General features: G+C 47.3%; 1 protein-coding gene and 1 pseudogene across 2 annotated transcripts in view; one reads left to right on the top strand and one right to left on the bottom strand.

Annotated features, from left to right (window-relative positions):
- The window catches only part of Il6r (interleukin 6 receptor), a 48,630-nt gene extending 47,494 nt beyond the window's left edge, over positions 1–1,136 (bottom strand). For both annotated transcript variants that reach the window (XM_032897940.1, XM_032897941.1), the window contains exon 1: positions 1,004–1,136. In XM_032897940.1, the coding sequence (XP_032753831.1) occupies positions 1,004–1,088 (85 nt within the window). In that variant the 5' untranslated portion in view covers positions 1,089–1,136. The remainder of the gene's footprint in view (positions 1–1,003) is intronic.
- An 11,906-nt stretch (positions 1,137–13,042) lies between these two features.
- On the top strand, positions 13,043–14,154 carry LOC116895423 (annotated as a pseudogene).
- The last annotated feature ends 7,888 nt before the right edge of the window (positions 14,155–22,042 follow it).

Below are 22,042 nucleotides of genomic sequence, written 5' to 3'. Positions count from 1 at the left end.
AAAAAAAAAAAAAAAAAAAAAAAAAAAAAAAAAAAAAATATATGCAGGGGTACCAAGCCAAACTTAAGTGATTCTGCCTTCCAGGCAGAAAGAAAGCCTGTCAGTCACTGACTGTCTCTACCACCAGCACCGTCATGGACAACTCTCCCCGGTGTCCTTTGGCGCTCTCTCTCTCTATGCAGTCGAATAAGTCCTCGGTGCCTAAAATAACCTGCAGAGAAGCAGTTTCCCAGTTCCTCCAGAAGAGACCAGGCAAGCTGCTGGGCCTGAAGCCAGAGCCCACAGAGAGGCCTAGACCCACAAGGCAGAGTGCAGCGAAGGCAAACACAGTGCCCCTACCCTCTCTCTGCCTGGTCCACCTGCTAACCTGGGAAGGCTGGGGCAGGGGCGGCGGCACAGTTCCAAGAGGTCCCACATCCTTTGCTGTCAAACTCACAGGACTGGGGTGGGCATGGGTGTCGGCAATCTGCATGCTGGGGCTAGTTGGCTAAAGGTGTAAGTATGTGAGGCGGGAACACCAGTGACTCAGAGCCCATGATGTCAGTCAGACCCTTCACCGTCAGGTCACTGTCATTACACACATAACAAGTAGTAGAACTAAGGAGAGCCACGCGAGGTGCCACCACTAAAGCAGAAAGAGCCAGTGGCACACAGGAATCTTCAGAAGGGACTACTACTACTCCACTAGGGCGCGCCTTCTGGGTATCTCTTTTTGGAGCGACCCAGGATGCAGTTGAGTAAGACTTGTGGGAACACTGGGAACCAGACACCAGAGTCAGGTTCCAGGAAAACACACTGTCCTGTACCCAGACTTTAGGTAACTGCCCAGACACAGACAGGAGCACGCAGCGAAAGGCGCTAGACGCAACAGGGGGCGCACGAAGCTCCACCGCGTCAGCACAGGTGGGTCAGCCCCAGGCTGGCACCCGGTACCGGCGGGGTTCACTCTGCCATCGGAACCAGACAGTGTCACATTCCCCACGCCCGCTCCGGCTCCTCTTACCCAGAGCGCGGCAGCTCCCAAGGACCAGCGCGACCGTGGGCGCGGCCAGCAGGGCGACCAGCAGGGTGCAGCCGACGGCCAGCATGCTTCCTTCTACGTGGGGCGGCGGGCGGCCGAGAAGCTCCGCAGCCCGGGCCGGGCGGCCGGCAGACTGGAGTCGCGACAGCAGCCGCCGTCCGCTTCGGGCTCCACACTCAACTCGCACTGCGAGCGCTCGCCCCGGCGTGGCTCAGTTCTGTGTCGGCGTGACTTCCCACTTGCACGTGACGCACAGCAGCGGGCAGTCCTGGCAACAGCGAAACATTTGAGGAACCGGTGCTGAAGCTCCTCTTGGCAGCCCCGGCTCGCAGTTACGAAAGCCCAGTAGGATGGCGCAATCACCCAGCGCTCCGAGGGGGCTACTTCTTGCAACCGCGCCACACCTGAGCCTCCAGGGACTCCCACCAAGGTCCCGCCCCAGGTTTTGACGCTGAGATAAGGGGAATTAGCCCCCTCCTTTCTTCCCTCTGCGCCCCGGTTTGGGTTTTGCTTTCATAAGCCCCAGCCAGTGGCTCTAGCTGTTAAAGTAGAGGGCGGGACAGTGTCCCGGGAGCTTACAGGAATCAAACAGGGAATCTGAAATCTTCTGCGACCCCAGAGATTGTGATTTAATTTAAGGGAAAACTTAGGCATCCAAAAAACTGAGAAAAAGATTTGCTCTCACCTTCCAGCGGAGGAGCAGCTCTTTGAAGCCTGCTGCAGAGGCAACGAAACCAGTGCGCGCTTTTGAGTCTGACACAGAGACACATGAGTCACATCCTCAAGATTACTATTCTGGATCCGGGAATCTCAGTTTTCTCACCTATTAGAGGTTTACTTTTAAGCCCATTATGAAGATTCCTGGAAACACTATCTAAGTATGTGGACCCCAAGTACTCAATGAGGAGTCTGGCCTTGACTACCCACGTGACTTGACTGGACCAAAAGGAACCGGCGCTTGCCATTTACCAGAGCCCACCACGGTTCCCTTCCACGCCACAGAGCTTGAAGCTACGGGGCATCTTCCCATGCAAAGGCGGAGGGAAAGAAACGCACTGAAAATAAAATTTAGACGAGGGGCCCTGGACCTACACCAGTATGTTATAATGTACTCTTCCATTTTGGGCTTTAGACTGATTAGAGTCCATGGGGCAACTGGAAGGGGTGCGTTCTGGCTGAACCCCTAAATAAGACATGACTTTATTTAAGCAACAATGTTCAACATGCAGACCTCAGACCTACGCATCCAACGCTTTCTGTGTAAACCACCCATAAGCAATGGCAGAACCAAACCTCTACCCAGGACAGTGGACTTTTGATGGCTGTCATGCCTATAGACAGAAAGAAAGGCATGGTTGTCCCCCTCTCCCTGTGGTGATGCAGGCACTTGGGAAGCAGAAGCGGGTGGAAAACAGTGAGTCTGAGGGTCCTGTCTAAAAAAAAAAAAAAAAAAAAGGAATACATAATTTTTTTCTCCTGCTCTTTAAAATGGGATTGCAGTTACACACCTGTAATCCCAACACTCTGGAGGCCAAGGCAGGAAGATCCAGCGTTCGAGGCAAGCATCGTGTTGTGGAACTTGCCCTATCTCAAAAATAAAATTAATTTCCAACAGACTCCCATGTGGTGCCTCCTTCCTTTCTGTGGTAAATGAAGACCTGAAAATAATTGCAGAGACAAATTGCTGGCCTGAAACAGGAAGGCTACAGAAGGCTGCCAGCTCAGATAGAGGTCAATAAAGGCACGTTGAAGGCAAGAGCAGGCGTCTCAGACATGACCTGGCCACTGTGCCCAAGTGGCTTCCCCCTGTTTTGATCCTGGGGGTTGGGGGATGGGGGTGGAGAATGTCCTATTTAGTCAGATGGTTTAGTTCCCGTCCCAGGTCTAGCTGTAGGATTTGGACAAGTTATCTTTAATTTCTCTGTGTTGTTTAGATTTTTCACAACCCTAATTTTAATAATGCTCCCTAAACACTTTAACCTCCCTTCTAGCCTAGCACCCACCATAGGCAGTGGAAAATAAAGGTATTAGGATACAGGGGAAGTGGACCTCTTTAGAACTTGTTCCTTGGAGCAAATCCCATCTGCATTATCAGGAAATCAGTAATTCAGTTCACAGGAGTCAGCAGCAGCAGCTCGATCCACTCGCAAGTACTTCATGGCTATACCAGCAGTCCAGTTCGGTAGTGTAGGGATAAAAACACAAATCAGCAGTGGTACAATCCAGCAGAAACAGCCAGGCCTCAGCCAAACCTGCACCAGTCAGCAGAAGTGATTAGGCCAGGAGAAGTTCTTTGCCTTGACTCTCCCAACAAAGCAAAAATCATTGAAGAAGACCATGAAGCGTTGCAAAGCTAGCTATGCAAGCAAGCTCCTCCCTCTCCCAGGCCTTCGAGTCCTAGTTATACTCCCTCCAAACATCACATGTCCTCAAAGAAGCTGCCAGAACACCACCAGAAGTTTTTCAGTACATTTCTTTCTATGGAGTCAGAAACAGAGCTCAACAGTGAAATGCGAGGTGAACCAGTACACGCATGTAGTTAGAGTCCTTCACCATGCATCCTTTCATGTGTCTGCTTGAGCAAAGCGTCCTTTCACCTGTGTCTGCTTCAGGAAAACACTCCTCCACGTGCCTGCCCCAGCCAAACACCATCCTGTACAACTGACTTTCCAAAGCACCATAAGTTTCTGCTTCATCTCTGAGCCTTTTTTACTGATCTGTACAGTAAGAATTTATGATATACAAAGTATTAGTGTTGGGGCTGGAGAGATGGCTCAGTGGTTAAGAGCACCGACTGCTCTTCCCGAGGTCCTGAGTTCAATTCCCAGCAACAACATGGTGGCTCACAACCATCTGTCGTGGGATCTGATGCCCTCTTCTGGTGTGTCTGAAGACAGCTACAGTGTACTCATATATAATAAATAAATAAAATATTAAAAAAAACCCAAAGTATTAGTGTTGTGCGTCAAGTCCCTGTATGATGTCTCCCACCTTTAACCCCAGCCCTTGGGAGGCAGAAGGCAGATCTCTGTGAGTTCAAGGCCAGCCTGGTTTACAGAGTGAATTCCAGGTCATCCAGGGCTACAGGGAGAGACCACCTTCACTTTCCCACCCTCTTTCCTGTACCAAAGCCTTGCATGTACTTAAGTTTCTACAATGATGTCCGTGGTTTCTCTGTCCTTTGGCCAGGCCTTCCCTTCCCTTAGTCTTATACCCTACTCAGCCTTCATGCTCGTCCTGGACAGGCATGGTGGCGGATGACTGTAATTCTGGCGCTCAGGAGGCTAAGGGAGAAACATGGCAAGGTCCCAGACAAGATTCTATTTTCAAAAAAAAAGAAAAATCCAAGCATATCTGTGAGCATGTGTATCCCCAATATCCAGGAAGGAGGGGTAAGATTACTCCAAGTTTGAGTCCAGCCTGATCTACATAGCAAGTTTAAAAAAAAAAGTCAGGTCTGGACTTGGTTGCCTTCTCCAGAAAACTGAATGGTCTCTTCCCTCAATTCTAAGAAGCCTGTTATTGGGGCTGGAGAGATGGCTCAGCGGTTAAGAGCACTGACTGCTCTTCCAGAGGTCCTGAGTTCAATTCCCAGCAACCACACGGTGGCTCACAACCATCTGTCATGGGATCTGATGCCTTCTTCTGGTGTGTCTGAAGGCAGCTACAGGGTACTCACATACATAAAATAAATAAATTTTTAAAAAAATAAAAAAAGGAAGAAGCCTCTCATCCACAGGTTAACCTGAGTGTCAGATCCCTGCTCCCAATGCCACGTGACTTTGTTTACCACCCTGCCTTCCCTGTGACCCTGAAGAACTCATCTTGCTGAGCAGGGCCCGACACATACTGAAGATCTATATCTTAGGTAAGGAGATTCCTTGAGGCTCTGAGCAGTCTCTTTCCTCCTTCAAGGCTGCCTGAACTCTACACTTAATGGAAGATCTGTTTTCGAGCCAACATTCCAGGTTGTTATGACAAACACTGATAAGGAGGGAAGAAGTCACACCTGTGTGAGCCTTGCTGACAACCCCCACAGTCCTGCAACCTCCCACCCTAAGCCAGACTCCTGCTACCTGTCCCCAGGAGTTAACCAGCTCCTCCTGGGTGCCTGCCAACCCCAGGAAGAAACCCTCCTATTGGTGTAATGGTGCATCAGATAAATCTCAACTTGTAAATGGAGACATCTGGCCTCCGGGAAGCATAAATGAACGACAGGTGAGGCTGAAGTACCTTGTGCAGGGAATTCAGACAAGCCACTGTGACTCCAGCAAAGGAACACAGGATTTTACCTCTGAACCAGGGCACCTCTCTTGGGATTTCATGCTGCTTTGTTTCCCTCAAGGATATAGTTGCTTTTGAAATTCTCAGCCCTGAGAGCTGGGAAGTATTGCTGAATGCCAGCTAGGCGTGAAGTAATTTGGTCCAGACTCTATAGCTGCTGTCACGTCTAGGCTGAGGTCTGGTCCATGATTCTCATTGAGAGAGGTCTCAGTACACTCAGGACTGACCGTGGGACACCCGTCTAGCCCGCCACAGCAGGCACTGAGGAATTGCACAGGCTAGGAGGGGAGAGTATGTTGTAGAACTTGGTTTAGGAACAATGCTTGGGGTTGGGGATTTAGCTCAGTGGTAGAGCACTTGCCTAGCAAGCGCAAGGCCCTGGTTGGTCCCCAGCTCGAAAAAAAAAAAAAAAAAAAAAAAAAAAAGGAACAATGCTTGCCTTCTTCCCGTCCCCAGACTCAATCCCTCTTCTGCTTTTTTTTTTTTTTTTTTTTCCGGGGCTGGGGACCGAACCCAGGACCTTGCGCTTCCTAGGCAAGCGCTCTTCCACTGAGCCAAATCCCCAACCCCCCTCTTCTGCTTTAAGTGTCCCTGCAGTTACCGTTCATGTCCCCTAGAGGGAGAAATCCTTGGCTGACTCAACCAGCAAATCAGCCCATCTCACCTTTAACCTGAAAAAATTAAACAGCTTTTTGGAGGCCAGGCAGGCTCAGACTTGCAATTCTACTGCTATCACTTCCCCAAGGGCTGACTTCCGGTTGTTCACCCTCTGGCCTAACTAAAAGTAAGCTCCTTAAAGTTTGCCTATTAGAAGGCTTAAAGAATAAAGAGAAGATGTAAGATTGTTTTTAATCCTTCCAAAAGGGATTTTGTAGTCATGGGCTCTGCTTCTCTTGCTTACTAGACAAGGAAACGAAGGACTCCAGAGGTGAACTCATTGCAAAGATGAGTGTGGACAACACATGTGCGACCCCAGCTCTGATGGTTTGTATATGCTTGGGGCTTGTTGGAGTGTGTCACTGTGGGTGTGGGCTTTGATACCCTAGTCCTGACTGCCTGGAAGTCGGTCTTCTCCTAGCAGCCTTCAGATGAAGATGTAGAGCTCTCAGCTCCTTCTGCACCATGGATGCTGCTATGTTCCTGCCTTGATGCTCATGGACTGAACCTCTGAACCTGTAAGCCAGCCCCAATTAAATGCTGTCCTTGTAAGAGTTGCCTTGCTCGTGGTGTCTGTTCACGCAGTAATTGCCAACTAAGACACCAGCTATCCTGGTTGCAGGTGGGGGTGCTGTTTGAGTGAGGTTTTTATTTTGTTGTTTGTTTTGTGACAGGCTTTCACATAGCTGAGGCTAGCCTTGAGCTTTTCTGACTCTCCTGCCTCCATTCCCCCAGTGCTGGGATTAGAGGAGCTCCTCATCGTATCTTACCCCACCAGGTGTTTGTTTTTTAAATAAATCTCCTCCCAAGACCCACCACCAGGCCTGGTCCCGTTCTCAGCGAGGGACACTGTGTTCTCTCCTCACCTGTGTGGGTCTGTCACAAGGACCAGATGGTTCTGAGGGAGGCCGTGAGGTAAAGCTAGGCTGACTGGCAGATCTGAGACCACACTCCCACACACCCCACACCCCCTGCCTCCTTCTCCCTGGGAGGGGGTGTGTGGGCAAACATTGGGCAGCACAACTCAAGTGCCTGCCTACGAGACTCAGACTCACAGTGGAGGCTTGCGGTATCCTCAGCAATATCAACCCAGTCTACCACCATCGGGTGACGTCACCCCAGAGATGGGACTCCGAAACCATTCTCAGAAAGAAATTAGCCCCCCCATAACACTTTCAGAATGTTGTTTTGTTATAAAGGTTCTCCTATAAATAATGAATATTGTGTTTTCATTATTTTATTTTGTTTGTTTGAGACAGAGTCTCTCTGACCTGGATGACCTGGAATCTTAGGTTTTTATAGCTGCAATGAAGCATCACAATTAAATGAAACGCGCACGCACAGGGGAGGTGGCTCGGGAAGCAAAATGCTTACCTGAGTTTAGATCTCCCAACCTCATAAAGTGCCACTATTCTGGCTATACCATGAGACTCTGCCTAAAGAAACAACATCAAGAACAACAATGAACCAGCCCTGGTTACCCACGCTCACGCCTGTAACCTATCCCTGGAGGGGCAGAAACAGGAGGGTCCGTTTGTGCAGCTCATTAGCCTGCTAGTCAGTGAGCTTCAGGTTCAATGGAGCCACTGTCTCAGAGCAGAAGGTGAGCCAGGCAGTGGTGATGTACGCCCAGCACTCAGGGGGCAGACGCAGGCAGACCTTTGAATATGACGCCAGTCTGGTGTGCAGAGGGAGTTTCAGGACAGCCAAGGCTACACAGAGAAACGCTGTCTCAAAAATAAATAAATGTAATAATAAAAAATAAGGTGAAGGGCTGGAGAGATGAATCAGAGGTTAACTGAGAGTATTTCTTAGCATACGAATGGGGTGTTTTCCCACAACTGCTTATAACTCAGTAAATATAAATCGCCTCCTTGGGCACCAGGCATGCATGTGGTACACAAACATACATGCAGGGCAAACTCTCACGCATAAACTAAAAGTAAAGCATACGTGAGGCAAGCCAGGACTCCGTCAGAGACGCCGCCTGGAAAGTAAACATTAAAAGAAGAGAGGGAGTAGTGCTACCCGTCTGTACTCACAGCACTTGTGGGTAGAAGGACACGGAGCAGAATGCTGTGCGGTACTCACCAGAGAAGACTGGTTTAAGCCAATGAACACAGGTCTAAGCCAAAAGAAAGTCTTTATTAGCCAGCCAATGGCTGCACTGGGTGTTCAGGATCCCAGTGGAGCTCTGAGCCTTTCTCTCAGGGTGAGCTTTTACTGACAAAATCGGTGCTCTGGGTTGACGAGCTTCAATTAACAACAGTTAGCCAGGGGTTGGGGATTTAGCTCAGTGGTAGAGCGCTTGCCTAGGAAGCTCGAGGCCCTGGGTTCGGTCCCCAGCTCCAAAAAAAAGAACCAAAAAAAAAACAAACAAACAAACAAACAAAACAAAACAAAAAAACCAACAGTTAGCCAGAAGCAGAGCTACAGAAGCTAAAAACCAAGGTTAGCATGTTTAGAGACTTTCCCAGAACTATGGACTTTGATGGATTAGGCATTTGTTTTAGCTGTGGCAGATGGTGCTGTCTACATGCTGAGTCTTACAACCTGAATGGGACTTCGATCATGGCGTCAGTTGTGCTAAGGTCTGGAGCCCTGTTACATACGAGTTCAAGGATGTCCTCAACTACAGAGTGATTTCAGGTCCAGGATGAGATGAGACCATGTTTAACAACAACAACAACAACATGACAAGGAGAGGGAGGGAAAGAGTCTTTATGACAAGAAACAATACAGTTCCTAGGAACCAGATTGTGTGAGCTTAAATTTCCAGTTACTAGTTTATCTTAAAAATATTACTTCGCGGGGTTGGGGATTTAGCTCAGTGGTAGAGCACTTGCCTAGCAAGCACAAGGCCCTGGGTTCGGTCCCCAGCTCTGGAAAAAAAAGAAAAAAAAAATTACTTCGCTTTTTGGTTCCCCATCTTTAAAAAAGGAGAAATACCCAGTAGGGCATAATGGTGCACATCTTTTTGTTTTGTTTTGTGTTTTGTCTGTTTGTTTGTTTTTTTATTTTATTTCCTTTGATACTGGGTTTCTCTGTGTAGCCCTGACTGTGCTGGCACTCTGTAGACCAGGCTGGTCTCAAACTCAGAGATCCACATAACTCTGCCCTCCTAGTGCTAAGAGTAAAAGTGTGCACTGGCACAATTTTAATGATTTCTTTTTTTTTTTAATGTACATTGGTGTTTTACCTGTATGAGGGTGTCAGATTCCCTGCCACAAAGTTGGTCCAGCAGCTCCTCAGTAGTTATTCCTTGTACCTGTATAGCCCATGTGTGTAAGGACCATGTAGTCTGTGTGTGTAAGGCCTGTGTAGTCCGTGTGTGTAAGCCCTCATCCCTGTGCTAACGCCTGAGCCCTTCTTCAGTTCAAGCCCTGCTCTGCTGGGGACTTCACAAACCACATAAACTCACTAAGCCTAATAGGAGAGTGATTTCCTGCTTAGGCTTGCTGTAAGGAGTCACTAAAAAATTCCTGAAGCAGGATCAGCACAGACCTGGCAGCCAGCAAACACTCTATGAACACCAGCCTGGTTATGAGAAAAGTCTGTATTTATGAAACCATCATCCCAGAAAGCAGCAGAGGAAGGTGGACGGCACTTGCTATCTAGTTTTTTCTTATCAGCAGAAATTCCCCTCTTAGGAAAAGAAAAAACTTTTTTTTCCTAATATCTAACTTTTGAGATGAGGTGACATGTAACACATGCTGACCTTGAATTCACTATGTGGCTAAGGATGACCTTGAATTCCTGGTTCACTAGTTTCTGCTTCCCAAACAGCGGTATTACCAACTCTAGCATCAAAGGAACAAAGGAGCAGATATGACAGCACACGACTTTAACTCCAGTACTTAGGGCAGCAGCAGCTCCAGCCCCCTCCCCACCACCACCACTACAGAGTGAGACCCAATCTCAAAAACAAAAATACTCACCAAACCCCCAAAACACAAAATCAAATAACCAAAACATTGATATTTACTTTAACCATTATTTTAAATTAACTGTTATCAGAAGTGTCTTTTTTTTTTTTTTTTTTTTTTTTTTTTGGTTTTTTTTTCGAGTTGGGGATCGAACCCAGGGCCTTGCGCTTCCTAGGCAAGTGCTCTACCACTGAGCTAAATCCCCAACCCCTAGAAGTGTCTTTCTTAAACCGTATATTTTTCTGACTCATAAAATGGTCCCACTGAGCACAAGTTTAACTTTGAAGTGACGTGTAGTAGAATTTAAGAGTCCTTTACCTAGCTAGAACCAAAAAGTCAGGTAGGAAGCTAAGCAGTCAAGAGCCAGAGATAGGACTCAGTGGTAGACACGTGTGTAGCAGGCACAAGACCTTGATTCCCCAGTTCAAAAAAAAAAATCAACTAATAAGAGTTTGAAACTGGAACCCTTATCCACTGCTGGTAGGAATGCAAATGGTGCCACTTTGGAAAACAGCAGAAGTTCTTCTTATAACTAAACATAGAGTCAGTCACTGTCTTAGTTAGGGTTTTACTGCCGTGAACAGACTCCTTGACCAAGCCAACTCTTGTAAAGATGACATTTAATTGGGGCTGGCTTACAGGTTCAGAGGGTCAGTCCATTATCATCAAGGCAAGAGCTTGGCAGCATGCAGGCAGGCCTGGTGCTGGAGGATCTGAGAGCTCTACATCCTCATCTGAAGGCTGCTAGCAGAAGACTGACAGAAGGCAGCTAGGATGAGGGTCTTAAGCCCACAGTGAAACGCCTACCCTAACAGGGCCACCCTCCCAATAGTGCCACTCCCTGGCCCAAGCCTATACAAAGCGTCACAGACACCATATGACCAAGCAACTCCATCTCAAGGTGTGTGGCCGGGAGGCGAGAAAGCATAGATCCACTCTAACTTGCATAAGATTGCCTAAAGCCAAGACAGGAGCCATGATGTCCATCAGCGTGGAGACAAGCACTCTATGTACACACAGAATAACACTGGGCCATAACATGAATAATTTTAAATTTTCATTTAATTAATTAATTGATTGATTGATTGATTAATTAATTAATTAGCTTATGTGTATGGGTGCATGTATGTTTGTGCACCAAGTGTGTGTCTAGTACTTGTAGAGACCAGAAGAGGGTATCAGGTCCCCTGGAACTGGAGATGGTTGTGAGCAGCCACATGTGCCAGACTATAACTTAAAGCCACCAACCAATGACCACATATCTTCATGAATATGGAAGTTCAGAACTGAAGCCAAATGTGCTTGCCTGCGATCCCTCAGCACTCAGGGCAGAGGTACAAGGATCAGGAGCTCGTCAATAACAGTCATCTGTCACCTCTGAGGCTTTAACCATAAAGAATGCACTCGGGGCCACTCCCATGCCTCACTTTCCCCTTCACATGAGCATGTGCTCTCTCTTCCCTTGCCTTGTGCACACTCCTGACCGCAGGAACCAGGATGTGCTGCTGGTAATCCTGTAGCCTAGTCAGCCCTATCCTCTCCCCCTGGCAAGGACTCTGCAGTGTGGAGGGAAGGGTTACCTGTCAACACAGTAACTAGAAAGTGGATTTCCTCAAATTGCTGCCTTTTCTGTCCCAGTGAGCAATCCTCAAAGTCCTCATCCCGACAGAGAGCCCCACAGGGACAAAGCAAACAGCCTAGGCCTTGTGACTTACGCCTGGATTATTATCGCCTCTACTTATCCTGTCTACTGGACCAACTCACCTGCCACCTCTACCTTGGCTCTCAGTGCTGCCATCCCCAAACTGTTGAAGTATCTTTTATTCACCCATACAATTGTCTTCTCAGAGGTTTACTGCTAAGTAAGCTCACTCTTTCTAGTTATTTCTGAGCTCTAACTGGTTGGTTCAACTCTGCCATTCTGGCCCCAAACTCCTCTCCAACTGACTGATTCAATCTGACTTCTGTCACCGTCTCACTGAATTGTTCTGCTTGGCCTCAAAAATAACTCTGGCAATCTGTTCTCATCCACTCTGATTCGTTCATTCTCTGGCTCGTTCTGTCTTCACCTGTGCCTAGCTTGTTCTCTCTGCAGCCTTCTTTGCAAAACTGTCCCCATAAAAACTGTCTCCGAACTTGACAAACTGAACCGCCCTGAACTCCACTCTATTCACTGTCTCTCAACTCCTTAACTCTAAACTGTCCCAAACTGACTGATTGGAACTCAAATGACTGAACTCAGAGATCTGCATGCCTCTGTCTCCTGAGAGCTGGGATTAAAGACATGTACCACCATGACAAGAACTGAGCTTTTCTTTATTTGAAATTTGCTCTATACCAGGCTGGCCTTGAACTCAGACATCTGCTTGCCTCTGTCTGCTGGGATCAAAGGTATGACTATATTCCAGCTGGAACACGCAGAACTAGAAGGTCTTTGGGTGTTGTCTTAGTTAGGGTTTTACTTCTGTGAACAGGTGCCATGACCAAGGCAAAGGACAACATTTAATTAGGGCTGGCTCACAGGTTCAGAGGTTCAGTCCATCATCATCAAGGTGGGAACATTGCAGCATCTAGGCAGGCATGGCGCAAGCAGAGCTGAGGGTTCTACATCTTTAACTAAAGGCTGCTAGTGAAAGAATGACTTCCAGGCACGCGCACAGTGACATACCTACTCCAACAAGGCCACACCCACTCCAAGGCCACACCTACTCCAACAAGGCCACACCTACTCCAACAAGGCCACACTTACTCCAAGGCCACACCTACTCCAACAAGGCCACACCTACTCCAACAAGGCCACACCTCCTAAAAGTGCCACTCCCTGACCCAAGCATATACAAACCATCACAGACACGATCTCTTGCCAGAGTAGCCATGTTGCTGGATTAAAATTCCCCTACAATAGACAACCACAACAGATGTGGGATCGAGTGCACACGCAGCTGGGAGCTGTCTCCTGGGCCTCCCTCTCCATCTCTGGTCTCCAGATGGTAATGAGATGTCTGCCAGAGTTAGGCTGGACAGATGAAAAAGTCCTGTCTGTTCTGACTTGATAGCAGAAATGACCAAGACTGAAGCCTGGGCTCTCTGCTCCTCCCTGTTCCAGAGACAGCGGCATCTTCTCATGCAGGGCCAGCCTCGTCCCATAGACAAGATGGTGAAGGTCGGCGTGAACAGATTTGGCCGTATTGGGCGCCTGGTTACCAGGGCTGCCTTCTGCTCTGCATCTGGCAAAGTGGAGATTATTGTCACCAACGAGCCCTCCATTGACCTCAACTACGTGTTCAATGTCCCAGTATGACTCTACGCATGGCAAGTTCAACAGCTCAGTCAAGGCTGAGAATGGGAAGCTTGTTATCAACGGGAAGCCTGTCACCATCTTCCAGGAGCCAGATCCCGCTAACATCGAATGGGGTGACGCTGGTGCTGAGTATGTCGTGGAGTCTACTGGCGTCTTCACCACCATAGAGAAGTCTGGGGCCCACTTGAAGGGTGAGGCTGAAAGGGTCATCATCTCTGCCTCTTTGGCTGACGCCTCCATGTTTGTGATGGGTGTAAACCATGAGAAATATGACAACTCACTCAAGATTGTCAGCAATGCATCCTGTACCACCAGCTTAGCCCCCCTGGCCAAGGTCATCCATGACAACTTTGGCATCGTGGAAGGGCTCACGACCACAGTCCATGACATCACTGCTACTCAGAAGACTGTGGGTGGCCCCTCTGGAAAGCTGTGGCATTATGGCCATGGGGCAGCCCAGAACATCATCCCTGCATCCACTGGTGCTGCCAAGGCTGTGGGCAAGGTCATCCCAGAGCTGAACGGGAAGCTCACTGGCATGGCCTTCTGTGTTCCTAGCCCCAATGTATCCATTGTGGATCTGACATACTGCCTGGAGAAACCTGCCAAGTATGATGCCATCAAGAAGTAGTGAAGCAGGGGTTGGGGATTTAGCTCAGTGGTAGAGCGCTTGCCTAGCAAACGCAAGGCCCTGGGTTTGGTCCCCAGCTCAAAAAAAAAAAAAAAAAAAAAAAAAAGTAGTGAAGCAGGTATCCAAGGGCCCACTAAAGGGCATTCTGGGCTATACTGAGGACCAGGTTGTCTCCTGCGACTTCAACAGCAATTCCCACTCTTCCACCTTTGATGCTGGGGCTGGCATTGCTCTCAATGACAACTTTGTAAAGCTCAATTCCTGGTATAACATTGAATATGGCTACAACAACAGGGTGGTGGACCTCACGGCCTACATGGCCTCCAAGGAGTAAGAAACCCTGGACCACCCAACCCAGCCCAGCAAGGATACTGAAAGCAAGAGAGAGGCCCTCAGTTGCTGAGGAGTCCCTGTCCCAACTCAGCCCCCAACACTGAGCATCTCCCTCACAGTTTCCATCCCAGACCCCATAATAACAGGAGGGGCCTAGGGAGCCCTCTCTACTCTCTTGAGTACCATCAATAAAGTTACACACACATACACACACACACACACGCACGCACACACACACACACACACACACACACACACACACACACTGAGGCCTGACTCCCACAGCAGAGGATACTGCTCGTACCAAAGCTGACAGACCCAGAAGCTAATCTCCCATGTTCCCCTGTTATGGAGCAGTCACTGGAAACTCCACCTCAGAGCCTGGAGAGGCAGGTGCTGAGGCCAGCTCTTGCCTGAGACAGGGGAACAGTGGCCTGCTGTCACCTTGAAACAGCTCAGAATTAGAGAAAGGCTACTCTCAGAGGTTTGAAATTTAAAAGCAAAGGCATTGGCATCTTGAATTCATTATCACTGGGCATGAGGGAGCCTCACTGTGATGAAGCTGTTAGCTTAGCTGTAGCTCTTTTGTTTCTTGGCTGACAGCTATTCCATAGTGTCAGCATAAAGCAGCTTGACTGTAGACACAGAAAAATAGTTTGGCTCAGAGCAAGGTCAAGTTGACCATACACTCTGAGGTGGAGGAGGAGGAGGAAGAGGAGGAAGAGGAGGAGGAGAAGGAGGAGGAGGAAGAAGAGGAGGAGGGAGAGGAGGGAGAGGAAGAGCAGGAGGAGGAAGAGGAGGAGGAGGAGGAGAAAATTCCCCAACTGCAGCCTTCACTCGGGACTCGGCAAAAGAGGCCAGCCTGAACTATTGTCTTAACTAGACCACCCTGCACCTCTGCTTATGAGCTCATTATGGTTTCCCTATAAACTGGCTCTAGTCATTGCTTACAGCTCCCAAGTTTGAGCTATGGCCCTGATTGGTCAGTCTTGGGTGTGCATTCAATAAACCAGCCCTGTTTAACTGAGATTGGTGTCTGAGAGGCTCCCAGACCCCAAAGGTTTTTACCTGGAAATCCTCTGTGAGAACCAGGTAAGAATGTTGAGGGTGGGGGGTTAGGGAGACACCTCAGGGGTTAAGAGCGCTTGTTCATCCCATCTTTTTTGTTTTGTTTTGTAATTGTTTGAGATAAGGTCTCCCTTTGTAGTCTCAGTTGGCCTGGAACTCCCTGTGTATACTAAAGTGGCCGCAAACTCAGAGATCCTCCTGCCTCTGCCTCCTGAGTGCTAGGATTAAGGGTGTGTGCCACTATGCCCAGCTTAAGAGCATTTACTGCTTACAGCCTATCCATAACACATGTGCCAGGGGAATCTGACACTATCTGCTGGCCTCTTTGGCCACCAGGAATACATGTGATGCCCAGATATACAGGCAAGTAAAGCATGCATACACATAAAATAAATAAATGTTTTAAAACTTTTAATTCTTGTAGCTGTATGTTTACTCATTGAATAGAGTTCTAGATTAGACCAGGGAATCTTATAGTTCGAGAAGCCATGTATATGGGGGATTTTTTTTTTAAAGATTTATTTATTTTATGTACGTGAGTACACTGTCACTCTCTTCAGACACAGCAGAAGAGGGCATCAGATCCCATTACAGATGGTTGTGAGCCACCATGTGGTTGCTGGGAATTGAACTCAGGACCTCTGGAAGGGCAGTCAGTGCTCTTAACCGCTGAGCCATTTCTCCAGCCCTTCTTTGGGAATCTTACAGTTCATGAAACAATTTCTTTCTTCTTCTCATTGCTTAGATTCCATTTCAATTTACGACCTGTAGGAACCAGTCCAACCTTTGAAAGGATGAACAGGAAGCATTGAAAGCTCCCGTATATGCTTGACATTTTCTTTATAGCGGCCTCTGTAGCTGCAGCCTTTGCCCTGTGGGTCTGACTGCCTCAGTCCAGCACTCCTGGGGAGGACTGAGCAGGCGGTGTCTGCTGCACAGGCTGGTCAATGTCTGGCACTGTGTCCTGCACAGTCCATATGCCAGTAGATTGGTCAGAACATACAGAGTCCTTGGCTCTGTGTGGAATGAAATCTGAATTAGCATATATGATGGCTTGGTCTCTCAGCAGACATACTCAGACTCCCTATGGAGATAAATATGACATTGAGCGTCTGGTCTTCAAGCTCTGCCCTGGTTATGGGGTGCATGGAACCCAGCGCCGCCTAAAGGTTAGGCACACACTCTACCCAGCTCATCCCAGATGCAAGGATGTTTAATCTGGATTGTCAGCTTGACAGGATTTAGACTCACCCAGGAAACACAGTCTGTGAGGACAATCCAGAAAGGACAATCGCCCTGACTGTGAGCAGCGTATTCCATGAAAAAGAAGTTCCAGGTTGAATAAAATGGAGAAAGCCTTGTCATTGCTTCCTGACCATTGGTACAAGTGAGCAACTGCCTCACACTCCAGCCGCCATGCTTTCCCCATCGTGATGGATTGTGCCTTCAAATGGGAGTAAAAGAAAGAAAGAAAGAAGGAAGCAAGGAAGGAAGGAAGGAAGCAAACCCTTCTTCCCCCTGAGTGGTGTTTGTCAGGTCTTGCTGACAGCAACACAGCAATGACAAAGTTGACTAATGTGCTTAGTCCTCAGAACGAGATTGTGCATTGGGCTGGGATGTGGTTTGGGGGCTCCTCTGGGCAGGACTGAGCATGTATCCCAGTGCATTTGCTGCCTGCAGCCAATCAGGAATTGTTTCTGTTCAGGTACAAGGTATCAGCAAATGGATTTATTCTCACAACCTAAAATCGTTTGTATCTCTAAGTAGACCAATGGGAAGAGTTAATCTTTTTCATATAATTATTCTTAAGAAAATAGATCGTCCTTAAAGAGGGAGCTGGAGAGACGGCTCACTGGTTAAGAGCACTGACTGCTCTTCCAGAGGTCCTGAGTTCAATTCCCAGGAATCACATGGTGGCTCACAACCATCTGTAATGGGATCCAAGGTCATCTTCTGGTGTGTCTAAGACAGCTGCGATGTACTCATCATATACATAAAATAAATAAATACCGGGGTTGGGGATTTAGCTCAGTGGTAGAGCGCTTGCCTAGCAAGCGCAAGGCCCTGGGTTCGGTCCCCAGCTCTGAAAAAAAGAAGAATAAATAAATAAATAAATAAATAAATAAATAAATAAATAAATAAATACCATCTCTTTTTAAAAAAGGTCATAATCATTGGATAAATGCTCAGTAATCCACATTCAATACATGCTGATCTATTACTATTTTTAAAGAGGTAGTGTGTCATTGCCATGTATTTGAAATAAGCAACTTCTTTATTCTGTAATAAAGTTAAACTTAGCTGCCTAACTAATTTTATTTTATTTTATTAGAATAGTCTTGAATTCCCATGTACCTGAAGCTGGTCTTGAACTCCTGATCACCCTGTTTCTACCTCCAAATGCTGGAGGTTATAGATTTGTGTCATGCTCAGATCTAACTCTGTTGTTGTTTTATTGTCATCGTTTTGCTTTCTTGAGACATGTTTTCTCTATGTATCTGGATGTCCTGGAGCTCACTATGTAGACCTAGCTGGACTCAAATTTAGAGACTTTCCTGCCTCTGGCTCCCCAGTCCTGGAATTAAATCCATATGCTGACTTACAGCTCTAACTCTTGATTTTAAAGTAGATTGAGACTGGAGGTGATAACATAGGCCTTTAACTCCAGTACTTGGATGGCAGAAGCAGGCAGATCTCTATGAGTTCAAGAGTTCAAGACCAGCCTGATCTACATAGCCATCTGGAGTTGTATAGTGACTATGTCAATATATAATATATAATATATAATATATAATATATAATATATATAATATATATATATTCGAGACCAGACTGGCCTCGAATTCATAGAATCAGCCTGCCTCTGCCTCCTGAGTAATGGAATTAAAGGTGCACTCCACCACCAAGCCATCTCCCAATTTTTCATTCTTTTAAATTTATCCTGTGCGCACAACATCTTGACTTGGGGCTTAGAACTAAACTCAAGAATGTAGAATATTGGGGCTGAAGAGATGGCTCAGCATTACGAGCATGTTCAGCTCTTTCAGCAGACCCTAGTTCAATTCCACACACCCACCATCACCTCCAACTTCAGTGCTAGTGGATAAAGCGCCCTCTGCTGGCCACTATGAGTCACTGCTCTCACATGTACACACCTCCACTTACATATATATAATTTAAAATCATTTTTAAAAGAATATAGTTACAGTCCAAGAGTTATAACTGATTTTATACATCAGATGTAGAAGTAAACAAATGAGGATACTCTCTTTTTAAAAAGGCATCACCAGGCCACTGCACTCAATGAACATTTTTTTCTCACAAATTATTAAAGTATTACTTGTTCGGTTTTGTTTTTGAAGACAGTTTTATTATATAGCTGAGGCTGGCTCCTACTCACTGTTATCCTCTTGTCTTAACCTCTTAAATGCTGGGATTATGAATGGGACTCACCACTCCTAGCTTAAAATACTTATTTTTTGGGCCAGGGAGGTTGCTCAGTGGGTAAGGTGCCTGCCTTCAAACCCAATGACCCGAGGTTGATTCTTGCAATCCACAAATTGGAAGAAAGGAACTGACTCCCACAGGTTGTCCTCCAACCTCCACACACATGCTGTAGTGCACATCCCCCAAACCCTCACCCAGCACACCCCCCAATACATACATACATACATACATACATACTACTACATACATACATGCATGCATGCATACATACATAAATGTACATTTTTTCAATTCCTTTTGGAGTTCCTAGAACTCTGCTAGTTTCTTCTTATGTATGTAATATTCAATGCACTCATCCCCCAGCTCATGCTGGGTCCTGACCAGGAGTTCTGCTCTGTGGAGAAGCATCTGTCTCACCTGCATGAGGCCCGAGGCTCCATCCCCAGTAACACCAAAGTGATGCAGTGTTTTCCTGTAAGCTATGTGTAACTCTCTCTCCTCCCTCCCTCCCTCCCTCCATTGTGTGTGCCTGCATTCATGCATGTGTGTGCGTGTGCATGTGCATGTGTGTTTCAGGGAATTGCACCCAGAGCTTGACACATGCTAGACAAGTGTTATATCCCAGAACTATAGCACCACCCTCAATATATCTAATTTTATTTTCAGATTTTTCTCTCTTCTCCTCCCTTCGTGTGTGTGTGTGTGTGTGTGTGTGTGTGTGTGTGTGTGTGTGTGTACACGCCATGGCTTGTTATGGAAGTAAGAGGAAAAGTTGTGAAAGTTGACTCCCTCCTGCTATCACATTGATTCTGGGATCAAAGTCAATTCGTTTGGCCTGGCAACAAGCATCTGTACTAACTGTGCCATCCCTCTGGCCCAATAAACCTAATTTTCATAAGTCAAGAAGTTTGATCAAGAAAATAATAATCTCTGGGCAGCGCTGGTACATCCCTTTAGTCCCAGCACTGCAGAGGAAGAAGCAGACAGATCTCTGAGTTCAAGGCCAGCCCGGTCTACAGAGTTGCAGAACAGCCAGGGATACATAGAGATAACCTGTCTCGAAAAAACAAAAGAAAAAAAAAGTTCTACCCTTATCTACGGCTTCACTTCTCGGAGTTTCTGTGACCTAAAGTCAGCCTTGACCCAAAATTACTAAATGGGAAATTCCAGGAATAAACAATTCTTTGTTTCTTGAGACAGGGTTTTTCTGCGGAGGGCTGGCTGTCCTGGAACTGTGCGCCACCACTGTCAGGCAAATAAATAATACTTAAGTTTTAAACAAGACGGATCTCTCCAGCCCTTGTCATCCATCCTGACAAGAATCATCCTGTGTGCAGTGCATTCCAGCTGTGTGCTTCCCACGCTATAGCAGACTTAACTTTCAAAGAGCCCAGAGCTCAAACCTTAGGCAACACCCTCTGGGCTCACCCGGTCGGGTCGCTTCATCTCCCGACACAGGGATGGACTCACAAAGGCATGAGTAAGTGCAGTGGCATGCGACAGTTTCAACAGGAGAAGCCACCCTGGGCCTCGCCAAATGGCTCAGCTAAGCCTGAGTTCTATCCCTGGATCCCACAAGGAACAAGGAGGGAGTTGTTCTCTGACCTGTGAAGGTACACATGCATAAATTAAGTACGTTAAAACGAGAAGTCACATTCATTCCTTGAATTACACTCTTCTGTTCTAACAGTTTTATTTCATTGTTCATCACTGTTGGTCTATGACCATCTACGTGGATTAGTTTTCTTGTTTATTTACGGGTATTTTCGTTTGTTTGCTGGATTGATTCTGTCAACTTGACACAAACTAGAGTCGCTTAAGAAGTGACCCCAGCCAGGAGGTGGTGGCAGTGCATCCCTTTAATCCCAGCAGTTGGGAGACAGGCAGATAGATCTCTGTGAGTTAGAAGCCAGCTGGTTTACAGAGTGAGTTCCAGAACAGCCAGGGTTACACAGAGAAACCCCATCTCAAACAAACAGAGTGACCCTTAATTGAAAAATTGCCTCTACTAAATTGGCCTTTGGGCATAACTGTAGGGAACTTTCTTAATTTATTATTGATGTGGAAGGACCCTGCCCACTATGGGCAGTACCATCCCTAGGCAGAAGGTAGCCGAGTAAGCCATGTTGTGGTAGTTTAAATATGCTTGGCCTGGGGTTGGAGATTTAGCTCAGTGGTAGAGCGCTTGCCTAGCAAGCACAACGCCCTGGGTTCGGTCCCCAGCTCCAAAAAAAAAAAAAAGAAAAGAAAAAAAATATGCTTGGCCCGTGGGAAATGGCACTACTAGCTTTGTTGGAGGAAGTGTCACTGTGGAGATAGGCTTTAAGGTCCTATGCTCAAACTCTGCCCAGTACAAAAGAGTGCCTCCCCCTAGCTGCCTGCAGGCTAAGATGTAGAATTCTCTGCTTCTTCTCCAGCACCATATCTGCCCGGATATTGCCACACTTCTTGCCATGATGATAACAGACTAAATCACTGAACCTGTAAGCCAGCCCCAACCAAACGTTGTCCTTTATAAGAGTTGCTTTGGTCACGGTGTGTCTTCACACCATAATACCCAAACTAAGACACATTTGAAACAAGCCAGCAAGCAACCCTCTCTCCTTCAGTTCCTGCCTCCAGGTTCCTGCCTCCAGGTTCCTGCCTTGAGTTTCTACCTGGGTTCCCCTTGATGTATGGTAACCTGCAAGACTTTCTTCCCTAAGTTATTTGGCTGTGCTAATTGTGGCAGCAATTGTCCCTAATTTATATGTGAAACTATATCATAAGTGTCTGTAGATAAACGCATGCAGGAGTGAGTTTTGGACCTCTCCAAGGTCTTATTAACCTATTCCCCCATCCTAAGGGAGTCGGCTATAGTGACATCCCAGTGTTACCACAAAGACCGTACAAGGCCAATGATGCTTGTCCTATCAAAGACACTAGGTCCTCCACTGTTCCACTGAAGTTGTGGGCTGTCACCTTGCAGGGTATCAGCCTGCATTCCTGCTCTCATTGCAGAAACGCAGAACCCAAGACTCCTGCCACTGTGCTGACTCCTTCAGGCCTGGCCCCCACACAGTCACTGTGATGCTGGACAGAACTGCCACTGCCACACCTGTGCTGAGGACACCTTGACTGGCACCATCACCCTCATGATGCTTCCCCAGCCAAGGGAGGAGCAGAGTACTTCCTCGTCCTCCTCGTCCTCCTCCTCCTCCTCCCCCCTCCCCTCCTCCCTCCTCCTCCTCCTCCCCTCCTCCTCCCTGCGGCTGTCCATCTAGTCTTCCACCATGACTTCCACCGATGGCATTTAACCAGAATCCAGATGAAGAGAATCATGGGAAACCTGCACACAGGCTGATCCTTGCTGTGCATCACAGCAAGAAAGGGCT

This window comes from Rattus rattus, chromosome 3 (genome assembly GCF_011064425.1).
Source record: "Rattus rattus isolate New Zealand chromosome 3, Rrattus_CSIRO_v1, whole genome shotgun sequence".
In the NCBI taxonomy this organism is placed as follows: Eukaryota; Metazoa; Chordata; class Mammalia; order Rodentia; family Muridae; genus Rattus; species Rattus rattus.
Note: the sequence above shows the minus strand (reverse complement) of the source record. Positions and strands in the feature narration are given on the sequence as shown.